This window comes from Sinocyclocheilus rhinocerous, unplaced genomic scaffold (genome assembly GCF_001515625.1).
Source record: "Sinocyclocheilus rhinocerous isolate Xijiao unplaced genomic scaffold, SAMN03320098_v1.1 scaffold534, whole genome shotgun sequence".
NCBI classification, from domain to species: Eukaryota; Metazoa; Chordata; class Actinopteri; order Cypriniformes; family Cyprinidae; genus Sinocyclocheilus; species Sinocyclocheilus rhinocerous.
Window position 1 is genome coordinate 1056508 of NW_015646352.1, and position 21788 is coordinate 1078295.

At 35.7% G+C, this 21788-nt stretch overlaps 2 protein-coding genes across 7 annotated transcripts in view; both read right to left on the reverse strand.

Annotated features, from left to right (window-relative positions):
* The window catches only part of LOC107707483 (alpha-parvin-like), a 14929-nt gene extending 12002 nt beyond the window's left edge, over positions 1-2927 (reverse strand). The window contains exon 1 of one of the 2 annotated variants that reach the window (XM_016511509.1): positions 2614-2927. In XM_016511509.1, the coding sequence (XP_016366995.1) occupies positions 2614-2749 (136 nt within the window). In that variant the 5' untranslated portion in view covers positions 2750-2927. Of the gene's footprint in view, positions 1-1287; positions 1595-2613 lie in introns of those variants that run through there. The other variant, XM_016511508.1, reaches the window with a different exon arrangement.
* Positions 2928-3875: 948 nt separating this feature from the next.
* The window catches only part of LOC107707484 (protein-methionine sulfoxide oxidase mical2b-like), a 61492-nt gene continuing 43579 nt past the window's right edge, over positions 3876-21788 (reverse strand). For 4 of the 5 annotated variants that reach the window (XM_016511511.1, XM_016511510.1, XM_016511513.1 and 1 more), the window contains 14 exons: positions 20661-20847; positions 20487-20551; positions 19441-19519; positions 14969-15086; positions 14560-14636; positions 13937-14005; positions 13032-13141; positions 11627-12443; positions 10095-10168; positions 9873-9962; positions 9284-9377; positions 6878-6977; positions 6731-6804; positions 3876-4238 (listed from right to left, as the gene is read on the reverse strand). In XM_016511511.1, the coding sequence (XP_016366997.1) occupies positions 4054-4238; positions 6731-6804; positions 6878-6977; positions 9284-9377; positions 9873-9962; positions 10095-10168; positions 11627-12443; positions 13032-13141; positions 13937-14005; positions 14560-14636; positions 14969-15086; positions 19441-19519; positions 20487-20551; positions 20661-20847 (2139 nt within the window). In that variant the 3' untranslated portion in view covers positions 3876-4053. Of the gene's footprint in view, positions 4239-6397; positions 6472-6730; positions 6805-6877; positions 6978-9283; positions 9378-9872; positions 9963-10094; positions 10169-11626; positions 12444-13031; positions 13142-13936; positions 14006-14559; positions 14637-14968; positions 15087-19440; positions 19520-20486; positions 20552-20660; positions 20848-21788 lie in introns of all 5 variants that reach the window. The other variant, XM_016511512.1, reaches the window with a different exon arrangement.

Sequence of the window (21788 nt, forward strand, 5' to 3'; positions counted from 1 at the left end):
AATGTTCCCAAGTCCAGAAACGTAGCAAGGAGATCTGTAAAATAATCCATGTGATTTGGGAACATTTCAGTTGCGTTGCTGTCTATGCAGGGTCAGACAGCTCTCAGATTCCATCAAAAATATCTTAATTTGTGTTCCGAAGATTAACAAAGGTCTTAGGTGTTTGAAACGACATGAGGGTGAGTAATTAGTGACATAATTTTCATGTTTGGGTGAACTAACCCTTTAAAAGAGACGGTTCTCGATTCAATGAATCGATTCAGCTGAATAGGAGAAACGCAAGGACTGATTCAGTTTGATTCGTAAACGAATCGCTCAGAGCGCTTTTGTAAATTGATTTATTAAAAAGATCCGACTCAAAAGAACAATTCGTCCGCGAATCGAACATCGCTTGATGAAAGCGACACAAACCTTGGAATGTAAACATCACATTTTTCGCCACTTTAAAAACACCCCGTTGTCATTTCTTTTTCGAATTTTAAAGTGTACATAAGAAATAGAAATGCTGACCGTGTTAAAAAAAAACTATTCTTGCGCCCGTACAGTAGTTGGAGGAGGGAATTCTTCAGACTTCTGAATAAGTTCTGACCCTGCATAGACAGCAACGCAACTGAAATGTTCCCAAATCACATGGATTATTTTACAGATCTCCTTGCTACGTTTCTGGACTTGGGAACATTTCAGTTGCGTTGCTGTCTATGCAGGGTCAGACAGCTCTCAGATTCCATCAAAAATATCTTAATTTGTGTTCCGAAGATTAACAAAGGTCTTAGGTGTTTGAAACGACATGAGGGTGAGTAATTAGTGACATAATTTTCATGTTTGGGTGAACTAACCCTTTAAAAGAGACGGTTCTCGATTCAATGAATCGATTCAGCTGAATAGGAGAAACGCAAGGACTGATTCAGTTTGATTCGTAAACGAATCGCTCAGAGCGCTTTTGTAAATTGATTTATTAAAAAGATCCGACTCAAAAGAACAATTCGTCCGCGAATCGAACATCGCTTGATGAAAGCGGCACAAACCTTGGAATGTAAACATCACATTTTTCGCCACTTTAACAAACACGTTGTCATTTCTTTTTCGAATTTTAAAGTGTACATAAGAAATAGAAATGCTGACCATGTTAAAAAAAAACTATTCTTGCGCCCGTACAGTAGTTGGAGGAGGGAATTCTTCAGACTTCTGAATAAGTTGTGTAGTAACTTGAGGACTTCACAGCAAAACTGTCATGACTAGTTCGTTTGTTTAATGTTCAGAACGCGAAATTTTAAGATCAATCGCTACCTTCTTTCGCCTTTTTCCTTCTGGCCAGAGTCCCACCAAGTTTCCCCAGAAATGAGTCATCTTTCTTTCGGGAGGACGGAGACTTTGGAGTTGGCGACTTTGGAGAGGACGGAGATTTCTGCGGGGAAGACGCCATCGGTTCAAACAAACCACCATGGACAGAAAAGTGTCAATAATATGTGATTTCCCCCGCTGAGGGAGTTAGTAAAATCCCAGGAACAGGAACGGAAACGGAATTCCAGCTATTTGCCCAGCCTTCTAAAACTAGCTTCCCTTATCCTTTGATCCCACCCTCTTTTCCTAAGGGAGACTGTTCAGAAAGTTCATCGTAGTGAGTTGCCAATATCATATAATGAGTCCAATTTTATTATTACTGCCTTGAGCTATGATGCGCCGAATGTAAAACAATGCATACAAAAAATAAAAATAAAATAAAAAAATGACCGACTTTACACGATTTGCTTAAACAAGCTTTTTAATACTACTTAATATTTTACATCAAGACGTTTTGAAATTTATTATTCTTCTATTTTTCAAATGTTAACATTTAAAATTATTCTTAATATATTTTCATATTTATACGTAAGCTTGTAAATTTAGAGACTAAATTTTAAAATTCTTATGTAAATAAAATCTTTTATATTTTTATAATATAACATACAATATTCATATTATATTTTAATATACATAAACTTTTAGAAAATATTATAAAACTTATAACAGTATTCCTAAATTATTCGCAGGGTCAGACAGCTCTCAGATTCCATCAAAAATATCTTAATTTGTGTTCCGAAGATTAACAAAGGTCTTAGGTGTTTGAAACGACATGAGGGTGAGTAATTAGTGACATAATTTTCATGTTTGGGTGAACTAACCCTTTAAAAGAGACGGTTCTCGATTCAATGAATCGATTCAGCTGAATAGGAGAAACGCAAGGACTGATTCAGTTTGATTCGTAAACGAATCGCTCAGAGCGCTTTTGTAAATTGATTTATTAAAAAGATCCGACTCAAAAGAACAATTCGTCCGCGAATCGAACATCGCTTGATGAAAGCGGCACAAACCTTGGAATGTAAACATCACATTTTTCGCCACTTTAACAAACACGTTGTCATTTCTTTTTCGAATTTTAAAGTGTACATAAGAAATAGAAATGCTGACCATGTTAAAAAAAAACTATTCTTGCGCCCGTACAGTAGTTGGAGGAGGGAATTCTTCAGACTTCTGAATAAGTTGTGTAGTAACTTGAGGACTTCACAGCAAAACTGTCATGACTAGTTCGTTTGTTTAATGTTCAGAACGCGAAATTTTAAGATCAATCGCTACCTTCTTTCGCCTTTTTCCTTCTGGCCAGAGTCCCACCAAGTTTCCCCAGAAATGAGTCATCTTTCTTTCGGGAGGACGGAGACTTTGGAGTTGACGACTTTGGAGAGGACGGAGATTTCTGCGGGGAAGACGCCATCGGTTCAAACAAACCACCATGGACAGAAAAGTGTCAATAATATGTGATTTCCCCCGCTGAGGGAGTTAGTAAAATCCCAGGAACAGGAACGGAAACGGAATTCCAGCTATTTGCCCAGCCTTCTAAAACTAGCTTCCCTTATCCTTTGATCCCACCCTCTTTTCCTAAGGGAGACTGTTCAGAAAGTTCATCGTAGTGAGTTGCCAATATCATATAATGAGTCCAATTTTATTATTACTGCCTTGAGCTATGATGCGCCGAATGTAAAACAATGCATACAAAAAATAAAAATAAAATAAAAAAATGACCGACTTTACACGATTTGCTTAAACAAGCTTTTTAATACTACTTAATATTTTACATCAAGACGTTTTGAAATTTATTATTCTTCTATTTTTCAAATGTTAACATTTAAAATTATTCTTAATATATTTTCATATTTATACGTAAGCTTGTAAATTTAGAGACTAAATTTTAAAATTCTTATGTAAATAAAATCTTTTATATTTTTATAATATAACATACAATATTCATATTATATTTTAATATACATAAACTTTTAGAAAATATTATAAAACTTATAACAGTATTCCTAAATTATTCTCAGTCTTAGTATAATTATGTACATTTACAGAAATTAAACATTCAAATTCATTTTTAATCTTTTTTTTGAAGATATTTAGGAGAGTCAACTCATTGTTTTTAAATTTATTAAATAAATTACACAAGGCAACAGACAGACAAAAATAAAACCAGAGCCATTTAGACATTTTCTTAAGCACTTCTTGATTCTTGAAACAATGATATTTGGTTTTACTTTAGAAACAGCTGCAATTTTAGGTCACTTAAGATATCCTGTTCATTGCGAGACTAAAAGACAAACAAAAACTCAACAGACACACTTTGTCACTGCCATTAAACTTTGGCCTCTACTGGAATATTTACTGATGAACGGAACAAACATTCATTAAGAGTTTCAACAAAACAGCAAGATAAATTAAACAAGTAAATTAACTAAATACCATTGCACCAGTGTGAATAACATTTGTAGTCAGTCCTCTCACCTCTGTGGCTGTGCAACCTGGTTTGAAACATTCATCATTTTCAGTTAATAAAGAGGCACGTGTTTGGTTTTTGGTTTATTTCTTTTCAAGAACACAAGGCAGCATTCAGTTGGGTTTGATTAAACAAGCATGTTACAGTTTGTTCAAGATCCAGAAGCTGATCTTCAAATAAGGCTTTCTCAGTCTAAAGTAGTTCTTCATGCAGGTCAGTACAGCAGATCTTCATCCAGTGTGAGAAGTTCAGGTCCAGTGGAACTGATAGCCTCTGGAGAGGATCATGCTCTCCAGATCTCTGTCCTCCGCTTTTTCCTTCAGCCGTTGCTCCTCCAGCAGACTCACCAGTTTGTCTCTTTTCTCCACCACCTTCATGATCTCCACCAGCAGGCTCTGCTCCTCTGCCAGCTCACTCGCACTCTTCTCACAGTCTAGAAATGGTGGGAATACAAAGAGAGGCCTATCGTCAATAATGAGGTAAAATATTGCCCACATAACATTTTCACCATGTAACAAGGTTTAATCACTTTGAATAACATCAAATATATTGTATGATAAGCATGACATCATAATCAAGTATTACACAATGACACCTCTGTGTTCTGCAGCAATCACAGGCTTAAAGCTGCATGTGTTTTACTGGTAAACAGTGAGCTTCATCACTATCAAGAACTAAAACAAACTTGTGTTTGCCGGAGGCTGAGGGACCAACCACTGACTTGCAAATTAAGACACTATCACCTTCCTCAGCAGCTATCAATTCCTGTTCACAAGTAAATGCGCCACCACTTACAATGTTATCATTCTAACAACCAATTATCCTATCCAATATTAAGGCGGCGAAAAGTCTGTATGCACAAAAACTAAGCAGCTATTTCGCAAATAACAGAGACTCACAGCGGTTGGGGCAGGGATTTAAGACTATCACTGACTACAAGCCCCCTCCCCTGCAGGTATGCCACAACGACTCCTCTTTATCAGATGATCTAAATGACTTCTATGCATGTTTTGAGGCCAATAACATCACTCAAGCACAGATGCTTTTATCATCACCCAGTGACCAGGCACCCCAGGTGTCACCACCTGAAATTAAAAAGGCCCTTCTCAGAGTTAACTCACTTAAGGCTGTAGGGCCAGACGGCATTCCTGGACGTGTTTTAAAGGGGTCATATGATGCTGCTAAAGCACAAACTGGGTTCTTAACTTCTTGACACAGTGGTGGGAGACAGTCAAGGTGGGCAGTGATGTTTCAAGAACCATCACAGTGAATACGGGCTCTCCGCAAGGCTGCGTCTTGAGCCCCCTGTTGTTCTGCCTGCTTACCCATGACTGTACTGCAAGAGTAAGCACCAACCATATTATTAAGTATGCTGATGATACAACAGTAGTGGGTCTCATAAGTGACAATGATGAATCTGCATACAGGTTGGAGGTAGAGCAGCTTACAGCAAGGTGTAGACTTCATAATCTTGCCCTCAACGTGGACAAAACAAAGGAGATAGTGATAGATTTTAGGAGAGGCAACCACCTACTCTTACCACTAACCATTGATGGTGCTATCGTGGAAAGGGTCAATAACTTCAATTTTCTGGGCGTTCACTTGTCTGATGACTTGTTCTTTATTTTGAACACCATGGCAGTCATCAAAAAAGCCCTTACATTCCCTTTGGAGACTTAGAAAGGCAGGTCTCCCTACCCATCTCCTTACCACCTTTTATAGGTGAACCACTGAAAGCATCCTGACCTACTACCTCACTTCATGGTTCAGGAGTTGTAAGGTTCAGGAACAGCAGCAGCTCGATAGGATAGTGAAGACAGCCAGGAAAATCACTGGCGCCTCTCTCCCTCCTCATAAGAGACCCTTTCCACCCGTCACATGGCATGCTTTCACTTTTGCCATCCGGGAAGAGGTACAGGAGTATCTGCTGCAGATCCAGCAGGATGCTGAACAGCTTCTTCCCACAAGCAATCAGGATGGTGAACAGACTGCGCCCCCTCCCCACTCCACATTCATCAAAATACATTCATGTACATTCACATTTATATCAGTTCATTCCTACCTCTTCACCATTGTTATAGCACACTGACAGCTAGTCATCTGTCAAGGTGTTTTTCCTATTTAAGCACATTATAAAGTACATTATGACATTATTATAAAGGACAAATTAATTTTCTTATAGAGTTATAAATTGTGTGGAATATAAAGTGTGGAAATGTTTTGGCTGCTTAACCTTGTAAGTTGTAATGTCTTTGTATGTATTTCTTTTGCACTACAGTATGCTGGTGAGGAACGGTATTTTGTTTCTGTGTGTATTTAAATACTCTGAGAAATGACAATAAGTGAAACTGTAAACAGTAAAAGTGACAATAAAGACATTTATAACATTTCAAAAATTTCTATTTAAAATAAATGCTGTTCTTTTGAACTTTCTATTACATTTTAAATTGTAATATTTCAATTTAAATTAAAAATGTTTGATCAAATAATGCAGCATTGGTGAGCATAAGACAGTTCTCTAAAAAAAAAAAGTAAAAAAACAACAACTATTATTCTAAACATTTGACCAGCATTATATGCATCATAACCCACCGTCAGTGTCCATTCGCCGTCTAAGGTCTTGCTGTAGCCGACTTTGAGTGTCCTCCAACTCCAGTTCTTGAGCACTAGAGACAAGAGCATGTGTAGAACTTTCTATCAAAGAATCCTGAAAAAAATTGCAGCAGTTTCCATAAAAAATATTAAGCAGCAAAAAACTGTTTTATATAATTTATATATAATGTTTTAGACAGCACCTGGAGTCTTTTGCATCTGAACTCTTCATATATATAGGTGAGCATAAGACAGTTCTCTAAAAAAAAAAAGTAAAAAAACAACAACTATTATTCTAAACATTTGACCAGCATTATATGCATCATAACCCACCGTCAGTGTCCATTCGCCATCTAAGGTCTTGCTGTAGCCGACTTTGAGTGTCCTCCAACTCCAGTTCTTCAGCACTAGAGACAAGAGCATGTGTAAGAAATGTATAAAAACCTTGATTAAAAAACCCACAGGGGTCACAGTACTTACAAGATCATGAGTTCAGACTCATATCGCGACAGTTTGTTCTTCTCCAGGACCAGTTTGAACCAGGTTTGCAGTAGCGTGGTCTCATCTGTGGAGTCATCACCTGTGAACACGACATAAGTCAAAATTGACTGAACACTGAAATCTATAACACGACTAATATGACTCAGTCCTGTGATGGTGTGTCAGATAGAATTAGTTCCTTAACATATGATTGACAGACAGTATGTGATACGAGTCCCAAGCTTCTGATTCTAGTGATAGACATCCACTATTAGTTAATGACTTTTCTGGTCATTTGTGATTAATAAAAAATAAAATCAAAATTGAATACTTTAAAACAGAAGCCAAGTACTATTATTTAGCTAATAAACTCATATAGTCCCACACAATGTTCGAGTCTCCCACATTGACAGTTTCAGAGCATCGTCTACTACATACACCAACTCTCTATCCATTTAGAGGCCGCAAATGTCAGTTAACAAAGCACCTATTCAACAAAAAAAGCACACCCGCAGTCCCTCATCTTAATACAATTATCCACACAAAGACATGTAAACATGCCGAACAATGGATTCTAGCAGGTCAAAGTGCACCGTCACAAAAGATTCACCCCCATGCATTTATTAATAGCATTCTGCTGCCCTCATTGATGTCTGTTGATAGAAGACAGACTGTATCCTTGCTGTCCACTTCACAAAAGGGACGTCTTCTATACCGCCTGCATCCTTGTGGCATTGTGAATGAGAGAGGTACTTAGACGAAACAAGGCCAGGAATAAGATGTCACATGACACAAAGCAATGCATTTCCTTGCTTTATGCATTAATACCATGGCAGCCTTCGACGATAAATCTAGGAGCAAAGTTCCATCTCTTCATTTCCTAGTATTTCCATTTGGTTTCTTAATACATAACAATGCCTGTCTAAGTTGTAGGACGTCAAAAGAGGAATTTCTGCGGAAGCAGAAGTGAATTTCTAGATAATGTTAAAATTCAATTTACAGTCCTTATAATTAGAGCTTAGAGCTTTCAAAATATGATTATAAACTCATTATGCAGTATGTTAAAAGGCTGCTGCGATTTGGCTTTTTTCATCGGAACGACTTGTTGCCTTCAATAATCCCCACGTAGATCAACATTCACCAAAATAATGAAACATCACATTTTCAGCTCATTTCTGAGGCACTTTGTCTATTTACAGAACCCATTACCTCTGCAGTCATTTCAACATGATTTTGACTCTAAATGGCCATTTAGTTCGAATGCAAATCACTGTTATTTGAATCTCAAATTTTCCCCCTCTAAAAAAAAAAAAAGTCAAACAGTAAGGCAGCAGCTTATTTGCAGGTTGTCTTTGTGTACGTGCCATATGGATTCAGCGGTTAGTCCTATACATTGTACTCGATACAATAAAACATACAATAAATAACTAAATAAAAAATAAATTAACTATAATAATAAAAAATAAAAAATAAATGAATTAATTTATAAATAATATAAAAAGTAAATAAATTATTAAAATACAAAATTAAATACAATACATACACAATACAATACAAATGTTAAATTAAATATTAAATTAAAAGCACACACAACATTTAAATGTACTGTATGTGTATTTTTTATTTTGTAGTTTTATATTTTTATATTTACTTTTAATTGTTATTTTATATTTTTAATTATGTACATATATCATCACAATACATTGACAATACATACACAAGAATTAGCCATATTAAAATACAAAATTAAAAATACATGCTACATAAACTCACATATAATACATACCAATAATTATAAGTAATTAAATACATAATTATATATATATATATATATATATATATATATATACACACACACACACACACACAATAATGTTATTTTTTTATTATTCTAATACATTAAAAAAAGTATTAAAAGTATTAAAATATAATAAAAAGAAAAAAAGAAAAGAAAGAAATATATTATGGTTTATAAGTCTTAGTTTGTCATTATCAAATAATCTAAGAAGAATAACAGGAAGTCAACAGAGTCACTCCCTGTGACTTGCTGTGTGACATGAAATAAACAGGGTAAAACAAAACCAATAACGTATATAATAATATAATAATTAATTCCAGAACAAGTTTGTGGAAATAAGGTTGCGAAATCTCGTTCCCGATGGCAAAATATTTCTCAGTTTTGCACACTTGATAGGGCAACGACATTGGGCACTTCATTCGCATAGCGGTCAGCAACCGAAATAAAAGTCGTAAGTGTCATAACACCCCTTTAAATAATTATATCACCATCACAGAGTGAGTGGGTGGAGACGGGGAGCATGTAAGGACAATGGGACTGATAATGAGGCACTTTAAATAATATATTTCAGATGTAATAACGTGTGACAGTGTTAGAATGTGCCGTACCAGTTTCTCCTCTGAGGATCTTCTCCAGAGCCACACCTTTCTCCTCCAAAGCTCTCTGCTTCTCCTCAACTTCCTCCAGCTGTCTCTGGATTACCTGCCAATCACATCAGATAACTGATATACATCAGATAACAGTAACTGGAATACAGTGGGTACGGAAAGTATTCAGACCCCCTTAAATTTTTCACTCTTTGTTATATTGCAGCCATTTGCTAAAATCATTTAAGTTAATTTTTTTTCCTCATTAATGTACACACAGCACCCCATATTGACAGAAAAACACAGAATTGTTGACATTTTTGCAAATTTATTAAAAAAGAAAAACTGAAAAATGCTCAGTATTTAGTAGAAGCACCCATTTGATCTAATACAGCCATGAGTCTTTTTGGTCTGAATACTTTCCGTACCCACTGTATATGCGATTCATATTTCTAAAACAGATATACTTCACAGTAGTTCATAAATAAATGTTTTGTTTTTTTTCTGAACAAAGGATATTACTTTAGCTTAATATTATTTATTAATGACATTTGTTTGAAAACCGTATCATTCTATGACTCATATGTGTGTCTGTGTGTGTGTGGCATACCTGAGCCCTGTGAAGTATTTTCAGCTGATCTCTCTTGGTTTGTTGGATGGCTGTTTTCTCTTTTTTCTTCTGTGAGGTGTCACTGTAGGTCTTTATAGAAAATAAATGAACAAAAAAGTAATGGTTCAAACTGGGACTGTGTGTTTGAAATATGTAGATTTCACACAAATTGTTGGAATACCATTAGTGGTGTTTCTTTAAGAGAAGTAGAGGAGCGTTTACCTTTTGTGAGTCTGGATCCTGTTCCTCTTCACTAGATGAGTTGGACTCTTGTTGTTGTTGTTGCTGAGAAGAAGCTGTGGATACAAACACAACAATAATGTATCGTTGAAATAGCAAATTGTTTATTATTAAGGGATTTATCAGCAAATACTGAAATAAAAATAAACAAATAAAAACCCAATATGGGCTGTCAATAATAATAATAATAATAAATAATGCAATAATTAATAATAAAATATTTTTTTATTTTAGGGATATTAAGGCATATTAAAAAAGTAGGAATTTATGAGTTAGTAGCAATATACTGTATATATATATATAAAAGTGGCGGATAAGAATTTTAATAATTAAAATAATAAATTAATAATAATAATAACTGTTATTATTATTATAACAACAAAATGTTAATTACTAATTTAAAAAGGCACATTTAAAAAAATAGGAAATTATCAGTAAATAAATAAAAATCTGATATTGGCTAATCATAATTGAAGAACAAAATTTTTTTTTAGGTGATGGCACATTTAAAAACAAATGGGATTTAGTAAAAGTGAATTGACATGTGGCCAAATATGGAGACCCATACTCAGAATTTGTGCTCTGCATTTAACCCATCCAAGTGCGCACACACAGTAGTGAACACACACACAAAATACCCTAAATAAACAAACAAACCAACCCAATATTGCTTGAGAAAGATTAAAAAATAATAAAAGTAAATATAAAAAAACGGACCAATAACTGATATGGTATAGCACTTGTATTGGCCTAAAAAATACAGTAACAGTGGCATGAAAAGAGGTGTATTGTAAATATCAGTGTTTCGCTGATTATGAACATCAGTGTACAAGAACCAGATCATCAGAACAGATCCATTATTTGAAATTAGACTGTTTATTAATCTGTATCACTATGCTATCAAAACTATGTGCTGCAAACAATGTGGTATGGATATCATACTTTTCTCCCTACGTTGGCCTCTAGAAATGTTTTGATACATCACAAGATTAAAGCGGCACGTCCCACAGTTACCTGAATATTGCATGCAAGGAATATAATAAAAGCCAGTGGGAGATTATAATAGAAGAGATAACAGCGCTGCATATAACGATAAAGTTAACACAAGCAGCACCATGGGTTTGTGCACACACCGTATGTCATGCAGACGGCGAGTGGCATCAAAACTTTAATCACTTAGAAATAAAGAGCATGTGAGGACAAGTGCTGATGTTCACCGTCTGGAGTAAACTCATGATTTATTTATTGCTACACTATGTAACTTTTGGCCTTCTAGCGGTAGAGACTAAGCATAAGAGACTTTTCATAAACATTAAAATAACTTACCAACCCCAAACTTATATCGTGTCATACATTTACATGATAAAGACGTGAAATTGTATTCAGATGAATGAATGTGTTGCTGCACCTATTAGACACTCTGTGCTTTTATTTTTCTTTATCATTTTAATGTAGTGATTTTAAACCGCTCTAAAACCAGTTGAGTCTTAAAGGTCACTTTAACCTGCAATTACCTTTGCTTCTGAACCTGGAAAGAATGGTCAAGATGTCCTTCTGGTTGTCTCCTTTGATCTGATCTGCTCCTTCGCTCCTCTTAATGCGCAGAGAGGAGAAGAAATTGAGTTTTCTGGGTGGTAAGGAGGCCATATCATCTTTTGTGCCCTTGTGGGTTTTGGAGCCGAGAGCCACCTGCTCCAGTAACGTGGTGAGCTCACTTCCTGTCCTCACTCTGGATTGACTGCCATCGGTAGACGTGTTGCTGTGTTCCTCATCCTGGTTGCTCCGAATGCTGCTGCCAAACAAGCCGCTGAGGTTGAAGGACCCCTCAGACAACGGCCTGGCTTTCAAAGGCCGGTTTCTCTTGAGGACCACAGGGTTGTTCCCTTTGCTGGAGGATAAGGACTTCCGGAGACTGCTGGCCCACAGTTGGAAGCCAAAGAGTGGAGGAGTGGGTTTAGGTTGAGGACGGCTTGGTTTTGGTGGAGCTTCTGGTTCTGGTTGATCATTTGGAGGATTCGTTGAGGTTCTGTCAATTTGTTCTCCTTCAGAAGTTGAGGGCTTTCCAGGAGCGGCCAAGTCCCAGTTGAGCAGCTTCTCCTTTTCAGATAAAGACAGCATGAGCTTGTTCTTGGGGCTGAGGGAGTTCGCTTCTGAGGGAACGGCCATGACGACTGGCTCTGGAGAGGAAGTGCTGGGTTTTGGGGATTCGGGAAGAAAATGTGTGCGATATAGAGGGATTTTTGGGATCTCTTCCATGGGTGTTGACTTCTTGTCCTCCATTAGGGGGCAGTCAGACCCTGTAGTTGATGTTGCAGCCTTTGTTGAGGAGAGCTGTGTGAGAAAAGACACATGCTGCGTCCCAGTTTGCCTACTTATACTACGCCCTTAAAGTATGTACTCTTTTGGAGTAGAAAAAGTACACACTTTTGAGTGTGTAGTAGAAGAGTAGGCAAGCTTTGGGACATACTATCACGTCATACAATTGTCTTTAACGGACCGCTCTGTCGCATAGTTACACGCACCCTGTCACTGTAAACTGGCCTGTCAATCATCTTGTCACAGAAAAGTAACAGCACGTTGATCTGCTGGCCGTGGGTCTTTATGCAGAGAACTCTGTTCATATTTTTGCATAATGATGCATTTAAAAGTTAATGGCCAAGCGGATGTTTAAAAAAGTTGGATAGTATGAACATTGGGATGCAGGGACAATCTTTAACAGCTCATGGATACAACAATTGAAGAACTGTGAACGGACTGTAAAAAATGAACAAATTAAACACTATTTTGATCATTTAGACCAAGAAACCTCCTAAGTTGCAGTTGTAGAACAGCTGGATGAAATACGGTAAATTATAATTTGGGGTTAGACAATGATGTTACACAGAATGATGGACAAAAGAGTGAATGTAAATCATTTACTGATTCATGGATCTCCTCAAAGTCCGAGTCTTCATCTTCCTTTGTGAGGGCTTCAGTACTATCATCTGGTTTTCCACGGTGAAATTTCTTAATCAGGACGAGGGGCAGAGCTGAGTGAGGAAATTATGCCACAAAGGACTTTGATAAATTCACTGGCTAGTATCACTTGGAATTATGATTCACTTATATACTTACAAGGAATCTGACATGGTAAACAATGGCTAAATTGAGCTAATAACTACATTAAGGAGTTGGAATTAACTGTAGGCAAAACAATAAAAATTTACTGTAAAGATTGAAATGTTTGCCTGTACTAACTGCTTTTGTATGGTCTCATACAATAGCTGAGAAACAGACCAGCAGCGCCCTCTGGTGAAGTGGGTGGATATGACCAGCATCCAACAAAAAAAAATAGACGCATATTAGTCTGCCTCGAGTTTTAATGTATATAAAGTCATATCAACCATTTCTATAGTGCAGCCTTCAGAGAAGTCGCTTTAGAGTTTTGCTTTCAGTGCTAAATACCAAGAAACTGAGCCCTAATAATGAAGCACATGTGCTCAGGCGACCAAAAGCTGCATTAGCTTTTATAAATAGATCATGAATGACGCTTGATATTAATCCAGTCAGGATTAACAAATGAATTCAGATTAGTTATGTGTGGCAACTGACATCACAAGGCTGAATCATACAGTATGTTCAGTCGAGACACGGAGAGACTCATTATTTATTTTGAGCTCTTTATCAACCTTGAGCAGAAAAATAACTTGTGCATAGAAACACAATTTAGAATTTAAGATTGTGGCTGACAACACAAGCTCAATGGGAAGGAAAAACACTTCTGCCGTGTCTTTGAAGATTTTCATATTGTTGGTTTTATTCATGGGAGACTGAATGATACTTACTGGATCGGATTTTCTTCCTCCAGAGGTTGTTTTTGTTTGTAATTTCTCCTTTGGCTGTAAAGCATTTCACTGATGAAAAGAGGAAATCAAACTGAGCGCTTAAAGTGACTGATCATTTAAGTGCATTTGTTTCAATTCACATAATGCAAAGTTTCAATGTATATTTATTGTTTCACCTTGGAATTTGTTTTCAGCCAAAAGCCAAAAAAGACAAGCTAAGCAAACAAATCCAACAGCTGCTGTCTAACAAGCTGCATGTGTGACCGAACAAAATGTTCAGCCCGCTGCAAGACACGTCCATGGGCCAAAAATAATATAGTCAATGTGAAAGTCTGGCTTTGACTGCCACTCCTTAACCTCATTAAAAAAAACAGACGAGAATCCAAGCAGGAAACCCAGAGATGAACATGGCTTCCACATATCAGTCTGTTCAACTATTTAATAGTGAAAAAAAAGTGTCATTTTTGGACACATCAACCATCCTTAATGTATGCATGAAATGGACAGGCCCTTCCATATGTGACTTGAAATCTTTTAAGTGTCCAAATACATTTTGAGGGTAACCGTAAGAGACAATAATAATGGATCCTGTGACTGTGAGGAAAATATAAGTTTTGACTGACCTTTCTGCAGTGGAGAATCGGGACACGCAGGTGCAGAATCTGCAGGATCGGGCTTTTTAGATGAATCTTTGACTTCACTACACCAAAATATGCAGATAAAAGACTTAAGATAAAAGCTTTCACATATATTATTAGTGGTTTAATAATAATATTTATAAAAAAATATTTATATTAAAACAGTAACAATAATAATAAAAAAATAATACAATTATTATTAATTTATTAATAATGAAAAAAAAAAAGTTCACTCTAGACAACATATAAATAATGAACACAGTATCTCTCAGTCTGAAATGGCTCAATAATACTTTTTGAGTCTAAAATGTCGACACAAGTTCCTTCCTTGTCAGGGTAAATGAAAAGTTTCATTGTTAGACATTAACATGTAAAGTGAATATTGTGGACGAACCTCATGTTTATGACCTCGGTTGAGTCTGAGAGGGCCTGCGCCTCTGCACTCTCAGCAGGAGCGCTGGGGTTCGACAAACCCTTCGGGTCATTCTGAGTTCTGGAGTCTGATTCGGCTCCTGCAGGGTCCACGCACACACATATGACAAACTGAATTTATAAACCAGACCCTGCTCCCATGCTCAGAAATGATTACGTACATTAATGTCTGTATAACACCAGCACAACAACTACTATTACTACTACTACTAATAATAATAATAAATAATAATAAATTGTGTTTATTCATTTACTTTATTATTATTATTACACATATCCCTGAAGAGGAAGCGTAACTAATTTATAACTTGTAAAATGTTACATGGCAGTCTTTAGTTCATCACTTTAAAATAATGGTTTGTAAAAGCTGAAGGTCACTGACTTTCATAAGATGACAGTATATCTGAACACATGGCTAAATATGAACTAATTTCTCAGCTTTTTATTCATGTTAAGCAGACATTATTACCTTGAGACACTCCCCATATGAATGTCTGTTTTGATGAGTGCTTTTCAATAGTCTCCCTCACATCCCTCACTATTTAGCGCTTTCCCTCTAGCACGCTCTATGACAGTCATTCACGTATAAACTGAATACAGCACTCAATACTGCAATACTTTTTATGTGTCAAATGAGTTGAAGACATAGCAAGAGATCTTCAAATGTGTTTATGAGAGCTTTTTCATTCATTTTTGACCCTGTAAATCCTACACAAAACACAAAATTATCTGCAAATGTTTCATCTTTATATTTTGCCTATACAAATTAGCCAATTGAATTAAATGAACCATGGATATAAATAAAATCAATTTAACCCTCATGTTCTGTTTGCGTTGTTTGAGACCACAAGGCCTTGATAAATATATTTGTTTACAGCAGGGCTCACAAAATCGCTGTTAGCCCAACGTCCCGTGCTATTGTGTCTTCCAGTTGGGCTACCGAAATGTATCAGCGCCCTGCCCGACTGTCATCTTAAATACAGGGATTAAAACGCGGCGCGGGTGTTTTTATATGAATGTATCTCTGAAGGCAACAGACTGTCTTCAGAAAAGTTTTGATGGCATTTTCCTTTCATCTTACCTGTAATACCTGATAAAGTAGCGCTTCGTTTACAGCCGTTACCGGGGAAACCGCTGTATTTCTGCCGAAAGCGCCTCCTGCTGGCAGAGAATGAATTTGCATTCTCAATAAGCCCGGCTGCTGTTTTTGTTCAGATCAACGCGAAAATCGACTCTTATTTTTACGCAGCAAACACGCAGTTGTAAATGTGAAAGAAGTTAATGTGCCTTCTAAAAGTCTAAACAATTAAGACAGTAAGATATATATTTATGCTTTAAATATTAGAATTTTAATACGGTTGACTCATCCCTGTTCTTAAAAATGGTGTAAAGGCTGAAATGTGATGTTTATCATTTTGTAAGACTTTTTGTTTCGTGAAAACCTGTATTTTTTATGGTTTAATATGTGACCATAGACATTGCCCTTCCCTGCTCATACGGTATTTTTATTTGTGCAGGTCATAAAAAGCCTTAAATTGGTTTTATAAATTCTGCAGATACCCTGTAAATTGTGAAATAAAATTCCTTCCTTGATATTTGAGTTTTGAAAATGTTTTTGATTAACATTTAGACTCCCATCCAATTTTGTATTTAAAAATTTTCTTTCTTTGTGGGCTAGTTAAATTTATCAAGGGCTACCAAAATCTGAAGAGTGCCTGCCCGAAGGGCTACCAGGGATTTAGAAATTTTGCGAGCCCTGTTAGTACGTAAAATTCTAATATAGTTTATAGATCTATCTATCTATCTATCTATCTTCAACAGAACATGGTGGTTAAAAATTCATGCAGACCTTTTGTTGAGGCAGTACAGTCACCTACAAAAAGCAAATAAAAGGACAGGATAGAAAAGACCCAAAAGAACCAAGTTAAGTTGGACTATACAAGAATTCAGACAATTTAAAATGGGTCTGATGTATGTACTAAAAATATTAAAAATGGTTTGTTGCAGTTCCAATGCTTTTAAAACGTGGGATGTGAAGATACATAGTGTGAAAAGTGAAAACACAAAAAAGGGGGAGGGTTACATTTGTATATCGTGGGTGTGATATATCTGGCACAGAATTATTTTTTTAGGCCTATAATGAAAATTGATAGTTGTGTTGCATTTCATATTATCAGCTTGGTAGTAAATATTTGTATAGAATGTTTCATTGCACTGATGAATACAAATGCTTCTTTGCTGGGGGTTACACAGGAAGCTCACTGAATCGGCAGACAAAAAGGCAGAAACAAACTTTTAGAGTTAAAAATGAATTTATTTTATGCGTACAGGCTTTAAATATATTATAGAGAAACAGTCTTTCATTGTGAAATATACAAAGAAATAGTAAGCTAAAATTTACGAAAAACAATCCTCAAAGGACTTTAAAAATTGTGCAAAACTAAGTCTTCTTATGACGACTTCAGTTTGTTTTTAGGAAAAGGAACAAGAGAGTGCTCTTACATGGGATTGGGATAGTAAAGCAGCCTCTGCAACAGAGAGGACAAACACGGAGAGAAACAAGAAGGGAGATTACTTTACGGGACAACATGTACTAGAAAAACGGGTGCATTCAAAAAGCATGCTGGGATAGTCAAGCGTACAAGTGCACTTCTGTTAGTATGTTAGCTCTGGGTACAAACAAACGCAATGCCGTCTTTCGGTGAAGGACTATGATGATGTTTGTGATGTCTCATAAAAAATGTTCATACATTAGACCCATGCTGCATGCAATCACAATAATGGGGTTAATATAATATAATCAAGGGATATGCAGTGGGAAGCGAAACAACCAGATCACCTGACCCATGCAGGCCAATTGCGTTCTTGCTCTCACGGTTCAGCCAATCAAGGATTGGAGCATTGGAAACTTGAAACAGACTATGTATGATGTAGAGAAGGATGGGAAGAATGAAATATGAGAAAGAAGGAAATTGAGAGAGAAATAGCACTAAAATCAAGGGTGAATTTTCCAAAACTATAATTATGCATGTTCAGTACACTTAAACACTGATAAATCAGTGTAAGAAAAACAAAAAAAAAGAAATTTTTTAAGTTTACACCACACATTTAGTGGAATGTTTGAACACTGATTGATTAAACAATTGGAGGTACCCTATTCACGGTGATCCCGAAGGACATTTCCGCCACTTTTACATTAGAAATCAATGCAGAATATGACGCATTTCACCAATAAAGACTATTTCCATTACATCACAAAGAAAAAAAACCCCCCACAATTTTGGTTATAAGCTACATCTAGATTCCCCAAAAGGCCGTAAATTACAAAATTAGCGAACATTTCAACAACATCAAAAAAAAAGAAAAAAAGATGAAGTTCTCCTAATTAACAAAGTCGTCAAAATGCATTTTAATACTGTTTGGCAATTCCATTGCACATAACATGGGCAGATGCAAACCTGCAGAATGCAAAATGTTGCATTCACGTTAACTGGCAGTTTCAGGCAGTTAGGATAAAGCAGCACAACCCTTCTCAGTAAAGTGCTCTTATCAGCTTTGGGTCTTACATTTTCAATCAAAAGAATATTTACGAACACTGAACGTTTCTTAAACCCTGTAGGGCCATAGCTGAGTCTTAAAGGGACAGTTCACCCAAAATAATAATTCTTTCATCATTTACTCACTCTCATGTCATTCCAAACCTGTATGACTTACTTTTATTTGCAGAATACAAAATGACATATTTTGATGAATGCTGATGATGTTTTTGTCAGTACTGTGAAGGTCAACGGGGTCCAAAAAATAACATTGGACCCCATTGACTTTCACTGTATGTACAAAAACACACTTTTAATTTGTCAAAATATCTTTTGTTTCGCAGAAGTCAGTGATACAGGTTTGGAATGAAATGAGGCGAGTAAATGATGAGAAATTTAAATTTGTTATTTTGGCTGAACTGTCCCTTTAAGAAGTCTAAAATTCAGCTTCTCATACAAATCACATAACACTGTTAAAAGTACCAAGAAATAACCTATATTATAAGCAATAAACTAAGCATTTCAGTGTAAGGGACTGGCCTGGTATACAGAGTTTAGGAATCCCCTTCCCTCGTCAGTCTAGCAGTACCGAGGACCTTTTAAGACAGTTGGAGCCCCCGGTACGGCTCGACTGACTCCATCATGCTCTCTGGGGAGGGACCGATGGCCTCTCGGCTCATCTGGCCCGTCATCTCATGCAGCACGTATATGAAGGGCACACCCAGACTTAGTAGCTCATAAAGGAATACATAGTCCTCCTGGCACTCTCTGATGTGTAGTGCTACGGCCCGGGCCGCCTTATACATCCAGCGGGCAAGCTGGCGGGGCGTATCGAACAGTGCGCGGCCCATGTGCAGTGGCCAGTGAAGACTTTTCCTAATAAGGGAAGTCAGGGTACCTGAGGACGGGCCGCGGAGGCCGTCTGTGGCAGTGTAATCAGAACTAGCGCTGGACGAGGGTCTGCCAACTCCATTGATCTGTGCAACATAATGATGATGATATAAATAAAACAGAAGACTGTAACAATTACAGTACACTAAAAGTTACTTCTAAATGTATATATCAAATGTGCATAGGATATTGCAAGTAGACATGCTGTATATATTAGTGATATAATAATAATAATAATAATAATAATAACAGCAAATAATTATATTACTAATAGCTAATTATTATAAACAAAAAATAATAAAAAGAAAACATGATTAATAATAATAATAATTAATAATTAATAGATCTAGATTATCTAAATTATTACTATTATTATTAATTAATATTACTATTATTATTAATGTTATTACTATTATTATTTGATTATCTTGATTATTAATAATAATAATTAAAAAACACACCAGCTATAACTAATAATTATATTACTAATAATAACTAATAATTATATACTATTATAAATAATAAAAATAGCTTTTATAATTAAGTTATAATAATAATGATTATTACCATTATTAATGTTATTACTATTATTAGTTATAGGTATTATTAATAATAATAATAATAATAATAATACATGACTGAATAATACAAATTATTCTGAAAAGTTATCAACAAAATCTAGATTATACTGATTATTAATAACTATAATAATCAAAAACACAATTATATACTATTATAAATAATAAAAATAGCTTTTATAAGTTTATAATAATAATAATTATTATTATTAATAACAATAATATTAATAATGTGCTCACTTAATGTCAACAGTTTTGTATGCATTTGTATGCATTGTTATTAAATGACTGATTATTCTGATAATAAATCAGATGTAAATGAAAATAATTTACAAATGTAATTTTATTAAATCAATTATTATTGGTCTATCGCAGCAGTCTGAAGTCAAATGTTTTTGTATAACCAATTCTTAACTGTATAACTGTCTGATTTATTGGTTGACTACATCGGTTTAATAAAATGTATTAATATTACCTCTCCTCTTAGATGCCTACTGCTGATTTTTCGCTGAGAAAAGTGCAGCTTGCAGTAAAAAGTGCCTGCAAGAAAATAATGCAAGTAAATAATTTTTTCCATTTAATACTACATACTACATGTAGCAGTCTAATGACTAAAAATGGCATTATAAACACCATGTCACTAACAAACCTTGGTTGGAGTCGAAGGCATGTCCACCCAGACGCAACGTGCAACCACAGATGTTACAGCGGAAACACTCTCTGTGGAAGAAGTATCCCTCCGCACTGAGCCGCTCCATTATGTACACGCGCTTCATACAGAAGTGACAGGTGTCGCTGCCGCCCAGACCCTGAAGAAACTCCTTCCGCATGCTGGTCTGAAACACAACATCATCGGTTTTTGTGGGAAAAGGGATCAAACAAAATTTTTACGTTATAACATTGTTCTAATTCACTGCAATGAGATCAGACACACAGGTTATTCATAAATTAATTAATTAATTCAAATAAATACATGAAAATAAATTAAAAATGTAAATTAATTAATAAATAAATTTAAAAAATGAAAAAAAAAAAAAATTGAAATAAAATTAAAACCAATTAAACTAAAACATATTTTGAGGGTTACATGGCATGCTGAAGTATTTTGCCATATTATTAGCGCATTGATCAGCTGTTTTAGTGAGAAAATTAGGGCAAAACCTGCTAGGAACCACAGTAAAATATCACAAGTTTAAGTTAGCAGGTCAGTGTCACACTGTGCAATCACACAAGATGAACAGGGCACATTATTAAGTTAAACAGTCAATAAATCAATAAACCAATGAATCAATGCTTAAGCCAAAGCATGAAGCATTGTCCTGAAAAATAAGGCCAAGAAAATAATGTCAAAAACGTAACTGCATGCTAGTAATTGCATATTTTTCATAGGTTAGTACTCGGAGTCTGCACTCAGTTTGTGATATTCCTGTTATACAGTATTTTAGAGTAAACAGTAGGAATGCAACAATACAGTTAGCCCAAGGTTCAATAAATACCTCAGTTTTTTTTAAACAGTTTTCAGTTTGGTTCTGATGGTTTGGCACAACAAGTTCTTTTTAGCGATTTTAAATGCTATTTAAAAAAAACAAACTCCAGTACATTGTTGTACACTGTAGAAAAACATGGATTATCACATGTCTACCTTAAATTTATTTTGAGAGAAGTATTATTTTTATAGATTGGCCATTATTTAGTGCTATGAACACATGTAATGTCTGTTTCATTCATACTGGATACTAGAGGGCGCCCCTGCGCAGAAAGTCCACATATGCATCAC